Source organism: Balaenoptera physalus, assembly GCF_965194825.1.
Source record: "Balaenoptera physalus genome assembly, chromosome: 18".
NCBI classification, from domain to species: Eukaryota; Metazoa; Chordata; class Mammalia; order Artiodactyla; family Balaenopteridae; genus Balaenoptera; species Balaenoptera physalus.
In genome coordinates, this window is record NC_138899.1 from 75526411 (window position 1) to 75536115 (window position 9705).

The 9705-nt window shown below is 41.8% G+C and overlaps 1 protein-coding gene across 12 annotated transcripts in view; it reads right to left on the reverse strand.

The window, feature by feature from the left end:
• MTUS2 (microtubule associated scaffold protein 2) overlaps positions 1-9705 on the reverse strand; it is a 505324-nt gene that overhangs the window by 308569 nt on the left and 187050 nt on the right. For all 12 annotated transcript variants that reach the window (XM_082435506.1, XM_082435504.1, XM_082435497.1 and 9 more), the window contains one exon: positions 6431-6671. In XM_082435506.1, coding sequence (XP_082291632.1) covers positions 6431-6671 — 241 coding nt within the window. The remainder of the gene's footprint in view (positions 1-6430; positions 6672-9705) is intronic.

Here is a 9705-nt window from a genome sequence, read left to right on the forward strand (position 1 = left end):
AATTGCAAGGTCCATACCCTTCAGCTGTGTCCCATTAGAATTAGTAGTGGATTTTTGCCTGTAGAGTTGAGTCAGGGCTGCCATTACTCTTCCTTGCTTTTTATCCTTGAATGATTTTCCCACAATCTATCCTGAGGTGAACTTGATTCACAGGGTCGGGGGTTAGTCAAATCCACCCCCTAGAACCTATCTACTTCTCTCTATACCCTACCACCACCTTGGCTATCATTTAGGGTATCCCGCATCAGTCTCTTAAAAGGTCCCTGTCTCCATCCTTGTTACCCCACCCCACTCCTGTCCCTCAATCCATTCTCCAAACTTCAGTCTAACAGATATTTTTTAAATGAAATATGATCCTATCAGTCCCTTGCTTAATATCCTTTAATGGCACCATCTTGTTCTTAGGAGAAAAGGCCAATTCCTTAACACAGCTTACCACGTCATGACAATCTTCTGTCTTTTTTCTCATCCTTCTTTGACGTCCTATGTTCCAGGCATACCAATCTTCACATGTAGCATTCCCTCTGCCCGGGATACCCATCCACTCCCATCACCTCCTCATCCCTGACCCCCATACCTCAAATCCTTTGCTCCTTCATACCATACTTCACCTAAGAAACTTTCCTGGACCCTGACTTGGGGTTAGATCCCCTCCTATGTTCTTCTGAGCCCAGAACACTTTGCCATCCCAGCACTAAGTCACACTGCATCATAATTGCCTGTGGGATCTCTTCTATCCTGTTCATGGTTGTATCCTCAGTGCTGAGACAACTTGACACATAGTAGGTGCTCAATATTTATTACATATATTAATAGTGTTTGTCCAAATAAATAGAAGAATGGTTGTTATGCCTGTGATGCACCCCAGGGCCACTGAAGCTGACTCTCTGGGTCTGGGCCAAGGAAACTTACATTTTTAGTAAGTTTCTGCGGGGCATTTTAGGCATGCTCAGTTGCAGTGAAAGTAAGTCAAAGATGGGATGGCTTTGTTGGCTGAATGCACAGTAAAAAAATAGCCACTGTCAATGTCCATTTCAACAGTATGTAGAAACAGGTGACATTGAGAGATATACTAAGACAAACACCAGTACAAACTTAATGGTTCCTCCGAAGCCTCCAAGATTCGTCCCAAGGTCATCCAGTGTTATTAAGACACCAAAGGACCCATAGTTATGCCATGTTCTCTTTGACCATCTCAGGAATGCATCAGTTTGTCTTATAGGGATGTTTTCCCACCTGATTTAAATTTTTCTTGGTAGATGCTATAGTTGTCATGAAATTAAGTAAAACTGTGATAAAAATAGTAACATGGCACTTAAGCGATGCCAAAAAACTTGTTCTCATTCTTTTTTTGAAATCGAAGTATAGTTGATTTACAATGTTATGTTAGTTTCTGGTGTACAGCAAAGTGATTCAGTTATACATATATACACACAAACATTTTTTTATATTCTTTTTCATTATGGTTTATTACAGGATATTGAATATAGTTCCCTTTGCTATATAGTACGACCTTGTTCTTTATATATATAGTAGTTTGTATCTGTTAATCCCAAACTCCTAATTTATCCCTCCCCCTGCCCCCTTTCCCCTTTGGTAACCATAAATTTCTTTTCTATGTCTTTGAGTCTGTTTCTGTTTCGTAGATAAGTTCATTTGTGTCATAGTTTAGATTCCACGTATCAGTGGTATCATGTGGTATTTGTCTTTCTCTGTCTGACTTACTGCTCTTAGTATGATCATCTCTAGGTCCATCCATGTTGCTGCAAATGGCATATTTCATTCTCTACTCTCATTATTAACAGAGGAATCAACACCTCACCCACTCTGTGTTTCTTCTCTTTCTCCCTTCCTTCGTCTTACAAGAATCAATGCTCTGCTTCTGTTCCAAGGTTCACCCTCCACATGGGATCGCGATCTCATTGTCTGCCACCCACCTGGGCACCTTGTTCCAACAGTTAACACCACCACACCCTTCAGCCTCTCTCCCCAGGCCACTCCCTCTCGCTCACAATTCCAACTAAGTCCGACCTCTCGCACAGGCTCTGAAAAACAAAACAACCCACAGCCCTGCTTCCCCTGCAGCGAGCACCCAGGGCTCTCTCTCCTCCACCGGTGCATTTTTAGAAACAGCGGTCTATTCTCATTGCTTCCACTTCCTCACTTTTCATTCACTTCTCAGCCTTACTAAGACGTGACTTCCACCCCACGTTTTACTAAAATTGCTCATTCAGAACTAGGTTACCAACTGCTTCCTAATTTCCAATCCCAGCCTCTTCGCATTTTTCCTTGTCCTGTCCTCTGTGAGACAGACTTGACCATTTTCTACCTTGGAAGCTCCCCCTTCCTTAGACTCCAGCGCTACATTTTTCCCAGTGGCCTCCACCCACCCACCCTGTAGTCTCCTGCCTCTTGCAGGCGTCTTTCTTCAGTTACTCCTTAAATGTGGACACAAAGTCCTCTTCTTGACCCCTTCCTTACTCTGTCCTCCCTCTCCCGCCCTGACCCTGCTCATCCATTTGCACGGCTTCGACTCACATCTAGGTGGCAATGACTCCTACACTGACCTTCGGCTCCGACTTCTCTCCAGTCCCCATTTCTGCCCTTTGGAAATTTCGACCTGAATGTTCCCAAGGAACCTCAAACTCCGCACGTGTCCAATGACTGACTGTCCATCACTCGCCCCGCCCTACCAAGCATCCTCCAGCCCTCCCTACTGAGCCATCGGTCCCTGTAAACGACCTGAATCGCCCAAACTGATGACCTCTTTCTCTGACAGATACACCTTCTACCGTTACCCCTTCTGGTAAACTCCTATTTATCCTGCAAAATTCAATTCAACTCACCTCATTTGGAAAATCTTTCCAGAGCCCCGACCTGCCCGAGCTGAGTTGGACAGCCCCCTCACGTGCACTCTGCATGTCTCTATCAAGTATGTCTCTCTTCCTGTTGTAATCACTGGTTTAACTCTCTGTATCCCCACAAAGTGGGGATAATGCTCTCACCTCAGAATTCTTCCTTTAGAAATATTAAGTATACGCTTACAATTTGCTAAATTTCTGACATTATCATGACCACTCAGACTTCTCCACAATCACTACTGTGCTTGTGTTTTAAAATTGTTCCAATCAAGTTTACTTGTTCTTCAATATATATTACATTAATATAATAGCCTACATTTTAAAATTCGGCAGGATTCAACCTGCCTTTTGAAAAAAATTACTGAAGAGGCACGTTTACACAGTATGTTGAACTCTAAAATAAAATTTATTTTAATAAGCAGAATTCATAACAAAACTGAATATAAGTTGAGAAAAACTGTCTCAACTTATCTGATTGAACTTCTCTGGTTATTTATAGAATAAAGTATTCTCATCTAGTCTTTAAAAAACTTCTATTCTGACACTTTATCCCTATCAAAAAATATTATCGTTCTTTCAGGGTGCAATGGCTGACAAAAAACATCATGCTTTCAGCAACACTGGGTATAGTTATTTTCATGAAAACAAATTACATCCTGATATGCTGTATAAAAGTTAACATTTTTTACATAATGTATTACATAATGCCATGAGAGATGTTTTTCAGAAAAAGGAACATAAAACATATATAAATCTACTAAAAAGGCAGTACAGAAAAGCACTATCTTTTTAACTCTTTAGATGTGAAGGATCTAATAATGAGTTGTTTTTATATACAATCTTAGGTCTCACTAGTACAGATTTTATGTCCACCTAAAGGGAGGTAACCGTCCTGCTGTTGTACTTGGAGTACTTAAATAGCATCCTGAGTTTCATACCCAGGCCTGATGACAGTAAAACTTCATAGGTTTATGCATGACTGTGGAGTCAGAAAACCCTATATACAAAAACACAGAAATTATGTAAGAAGTAAGGAAGTGCTTAGGTTTATTTATTGTTCAGCAGACAGAATCACATTAAGATCTGTAAGACTTTGGAACTTCCCTGCCAGAGCAGTGGTTAAGACTCCGTGCTTCCACTGCAGGGGTCACAGGTTCGATCCCTGGTCGGGGAACTAAGATCCAGCATGCCGCGTGGCACGGCCAAAAACACCAAAAAGATCTGTAAGACTTTAAGGGTCTTAGGAAAGAGTATTCATTTATAACAAAGAAACTGTGTAAGAATATGCTTTGTGGGGTAGCATGTAGTTATTGTACATCTGGTTCTTCTAAGCCACTTTAAAGCCATGATGCACGTAATGGTACTCACAGAGCCAACACAGGAGTGGAAACAACAGGAATTCTTCCCAAAGTTTAAGTCACAGGTTTACTTGTCTATAGGAGACCTAAGTGTTTTCCTACTTAAGAACTGAAAAAAATACAGTGTATGCAGTTCACATATCAAACCAGATCTTAGGATTCAGAATGAGGGACATCACTTGAGTTTGGAAATGTGAACGCTAAATTACGGGCTGCAGCGTTGAGGGCTGTTCCTACCTCCTGTTCTCATTGCCAGTGTGATGCCGCTCAGAGCCTCGAGTGACCATGTAAAATAAAGATCCAAGAATAACCAAGGTTAAGAGTGACAGAGAATCCCAATGTGCTGAATATGTGATGCCAGGCACAAAATTAAACACAAACTGCAAACAAAATACAACCATATACAGAAACATTCTAAAAGTATTCTTAAAGTAATAACAAAAAAACCCCAAACAACCATTATAGTCTGAAACTAAAAGAGCAAACACAAAAGAGAAAGTTATCTCATTAGCTACAACAAACATCATCTGACGTCAACAATCTCTGATGAATATGTAAAAGAAACTTCACCCATAAAAATTTAATTGATATGGAAATTGCCATAAACAATTACAAAATGAAACAAAATATATAAAATTAATGTGTTCAGAAATTGTACAACAACCAGCCCAGGAATGTGATCCTTTGGAGAAGGAAAACCAAGGAGGTGAGCCTTATCACTGCCTATCTCACTGCCTGGAGGCACCATCCATGCCAGAGCCCAGGAGGGAGGAACTCAGAGAGAGTCTGTCCATCACAGTGAGCTGAAGACACAGAGATCAAAGTTTGGAGAGTCAGAGGCAGTGAGAATGTGTGGGGCAAAGGGAAGGGAGATATGCAGACAAACTGTCCCCTTAGAGCGTGCTCTCAACCCGGCACTCAGAGAGGTCCTGTTTACACAAAACTCAGATCACACTGCCCTACTTCCAAAGCCTCCGATGGTCTTCTCACTCAGACTAACAGTCACATCCTTACGACCTTCTTAGGCCTTCTGCAAGTTCCCTCAATGCCAGCCACCCCTCTACTCTCATCCCCAACCACTCTCCCCAGCCTCCCTGGCCTTCCTGCCACCCCAGGGCCTTTGCACTGGCTCTTCCCTCCCTCCCGTCCTTTGGGGACTGGCTTAAAGGTCATCTCTCAGGGAGGCCTTTTCCAACCATCGTATTTAAAATTGGAATCTCCCTCCTTCCTGTCCCAAATCCCAAATTCCCCCTTCTCTAATGTTTCATTTTCTTCAATACTAGTTATTTCTCTCAATAGCCCATGTGCTTTATTTATTTACTAAAAAAAAAAAAAGTTTGCCTACCCCCATCCTAAAATTCTAAAACAGGTGCAAGGATTTTTGCCTGTTGTCACTGCTTTATGCCCACACCTAGAACAATGCTGACATGTAACAGTCCCACAGTACTAATCGTTGAATGAGTGACTAAACACATAATTGACCTGTAGCAACTATGTAACAGCAGGTAGATCCATCATAATATACATATATCATGGGAACCATTAAAAAATAATTTGATTTTTTATAGAAGTGCTTACCAAGAAAACAACTAACCATTAAGACCATCAGTTATTACCCGAGTAAATGACAAGTCACAAAATGGCAAACAGGTTAAAAAAAAAGTTCCCTTCCACTAATAATAAAAGAAATGCAATAATAATGATAGTAGTAGGAGTAATAATAATGGTAATACTCAATACTGGCAAGGGTGTGGCAAAGAGAAGCACTTTCAACAAACTCTAGTGTGGGGCTTCCCTGGTGGCGCAGTGGTTGAGAATCTGCCTGCTAATGCAGGGGACGCGGGTTCGAGCCCTGGTCTGGGAAGATCCCACATGCTGCGGAGCGGCTGGGCCCGTGAGCCACAACTACTGAGCCTGCGCATCTGGAGCCTGTGCTCCGCAACAAGAGAGGCCGCGATAGTGAGAGGCCCGTGCACCGCGATGAAGAGTGGCCCCCGCTTGCCGCAACTAGAGAAAGCCCTCGCACAGAAACGAAGACCCAACACAGCCAAAAATAAATAAATTAATTAATTTTTTAAAAAATGGCGATTGTTTCTGTTAAAAAAAAAAAAAAGAAGGAGAGGCATTCATACGTTAGACAGTTACCATCATTTTATGCGATTACTATTTAAAAGTACAGCAGGAAAAAGCAGTCCCTGCTGCACCGGTTACCTGCAGGGTCGGAGCTGTAGAGGCTGGCAGCTGCCGCTAGGGCCCCTGGTGGGTGAATGGCGCTCGCTGAAGACCTCTGGCTCGCGATCAGGATCCTGCTCCTGGCAGATGGCAAACGTGACATCGCACCCAATCCCAGCTGGGGCTTAAGGAGCATGGCCGATCGATAGAAAGTTGGAGGAACTTCGTAGTGAGTATAGGGAGGAGGACAAAATTCTTCTTTTCCAGGGCGTTCTGTAACCTATGATAAATGACCAGAAGATCAATCAGAGAACCGCACGTCACAGGATGAGTGCTGAACCTGGTCCGGAGACCAAGGCTCCAACAGTGACCACTCTGGAACCACCGAGCTGCTCCATCACCCATCTCTTCTCTGGGCCCAATGTCTTCACCCCTAAGTTGACAACAACTGGATGATCCCTTAGGTCTATGCTGGTTTTAATACTCTATGAATCTACATTTCGCTGGGAGGAAAAAGAATTCCCTCTGTCAGATTTTTAAATTTGATCACTACAAAATCATTGGAATTTGTGCAAGTAGTTAATCTATAAACAAAAAATGTCAATGACGCAAGGAAAGAATTTAGCAAATGTTCACGGAACTATGACAGTCTCATTATTCCTAAGGAGAAAAGGCACAGTTTTCCTGGTGACCTAGTCTTACAATAAGTTGATGAACTTTACCAATTTATGTTAAGTCTTTATTAGGCTACTTAGGAAATAAAATATGCATTGTTAATGAGGGGGGAAAAGGTTACTTGGAAGAATAGAGAAGTTAATGGAAAGATGTGTTTTCAGGCTTCTACATTCTTTTTACATAATTAAAAATGAGAGACTGTGAATTACCTCTGATTGTCTTCCCTAGTAAGGTGTTGCCTCCAGGAATGTCTGAGCAAGTTTCACTAGAATGGAAGTTTTGGGGCAGAGTCTTGCTGACTGCTGAATTCATAGCACCTAGAACAATGTCTAGCACAGAGCTGAAATCAACAAACATCTATTAAATAAAGGAATCATGTTTCATTCTTTCCTGAATCTAACAACATAACATCATGTTACCATTGCCTGTGATTAACAGTTTGGATTAGAATACAATTGATGGCTACCTTTTATATATGTAATTCTGTATTCACAAAGCCTGTTCATAGTATCAGTGTTTCTTCATGTTAAAAGTAAAAAAAAAAAACAACAAAATAATATTATTTCCTTTAAGTTAAAAAAAAAGTGCCAGAGGCTATGTATGAAAAAGACATAGATGTTAACTAACTCTGCTCTAAATCATAATACATTTTACGTGTCAAACCTCTATCTATTCAGGAATCACAGGCATTTAACAGGCATTTAATATCCTTTAATAGGGGCTATAAAGCTTTGATCCAGGCTGTTGAAGAGATAAACCCTTAATTTAATACTCTTTTACTGTTGAAATAGATACAAAGTTCTCCTTAAATTGATGTTACTGAAACAAAAGATGAGGCCTTTCAAGTTTTATCATAATCACACTGTAAAATATGCATGATTGCTATAGTACGTAGATAGAATTCAGGCCCCAGCAAATTATATTCCTGTGAAAGAACATTCTGCATCTGCTCTCTGATAACATTTTTACCATTTGCTACTTACTCTCTTACTGTCAATCTTTGGTTTTTCTATTATACTCATATTTGCTCGATTTTTTTTATTTTAGTGTCTAAATGTTTGGTGTCATTGCTCATTGCTTTTAGCAGGTGCTCCCATTAAGAAATTATTATCATTTCTAACCTACATCTGTCAGGTTTTTAGGATTGCAGTGTCTTATCTCAGTAATTATTCTGTTCTTTCAAAATGTATAGGTTTCAGGGGTCAAAATCCATCATTCCATCATTTGAAAACGACCTTAACAATTTCAGGAACCTCAATGCCTGCCATTTTGTTGGGTAATTTGTCCCTGGTAAGATAACAAATTCTTTGAAAAGGTGAAAAGTACTCCTTAGATGCCTAATCTACGCATTTTTAATAAAACAAGAGAGTCTACAAAAAGCTTCACACTCTTTTCTTTCATCTTTATTGACAGAACACAGCAGGTATCCCTGTACAGTCATAAACACAGAGAGATTAACCCCAAATGGGTTTTTTCCCTCTTTCTCTAATGCAGTAGTTTTAGAGAAATAATTCTGAAACTAAAGAATCCTTGTGATTTCAAACAAACTCCTAAAATCCATCAAGGCACACACCACAAGCAACTAAGTTCTTACCAGACTGTCCCTCTTCCTATCTGCCCTGTCCTGTTCTCAGGGGATGGCAGGCTGGGGAGACAATGGGGCAAATGCAGAGGCTTCACTGAGAAGCTACTGCAAGGAGAGGGCTTGTGACGGCTCATTTTGTCAACGTGATAGGCCACGCCACCCAGATATGTGGTTAAAGATGATCCTAGATGTTTCTCTAGTGCTGTTTTTCAGATGAGATCAACATTTAATTCAGTAGACCTTGAATAAAGCAGATTACTCTTCATCATGTGGGTGGGCCTCGTGCAATCAGTTGAAGGCCTTAATAGAAAAAGACCTCCCTTAAAGAAGAGGGAAATCTCCCAGTGGATGGCTTTTGAATTTAAACTGCAGCATCAACTCTTCCCTAGGTCTGCAGCCTGCCAGCCCACCCTGCATATTTTGGACTTGCCAGTCTCCACAACTCCATGAAGCAATTCCTTAAAGTCTCAACAGATAGAAAGATACGCACATACATACATACACACACATACCTGTGTATACAATCTGTTTCTCTGGAGAACTCTGACAGGCACAGTGTCCTACAGTGATGGGGTGGTACCAGGGAGGAGGAGCAGAGTTCAGCCCTAACCACACACCTGTATGCCGTAAGCACACAACCTCACCGCGTCCTCTCACTCTTGCTCCCTTCCCCCCACTTACACCAGTAATTAAAAGGGTTCCCCCAAGAAGTCAATAGGAGGGAGTGTCCCAGAGGCCTCAGGATAGCTGAGAGCAGAAAGCAGTCTAAACAAGTCAGCCTATTTTATCCTCCTGGCATGGCTAGACCCACGATGACCTTCAGAGCCACTTCTGGGGGCTGAACACAGGAGGGGGACTCTCTGGGTTACACCAAGTCACAGCTACAGGAGCAAAGGGCAAAGGCCAGCCCATTCTCCACCTGTGATTAGAGACTACCGCAGAAATGAGCCCAGCACAACCCCTGGGGCTTCTCTGCTCTATCCTGCAGCCTGAGGAGAGGACCTGGGCCTCGAATGCTCTGATTACAGCAGGAAATGGTCCTCGGAGCGGCTGG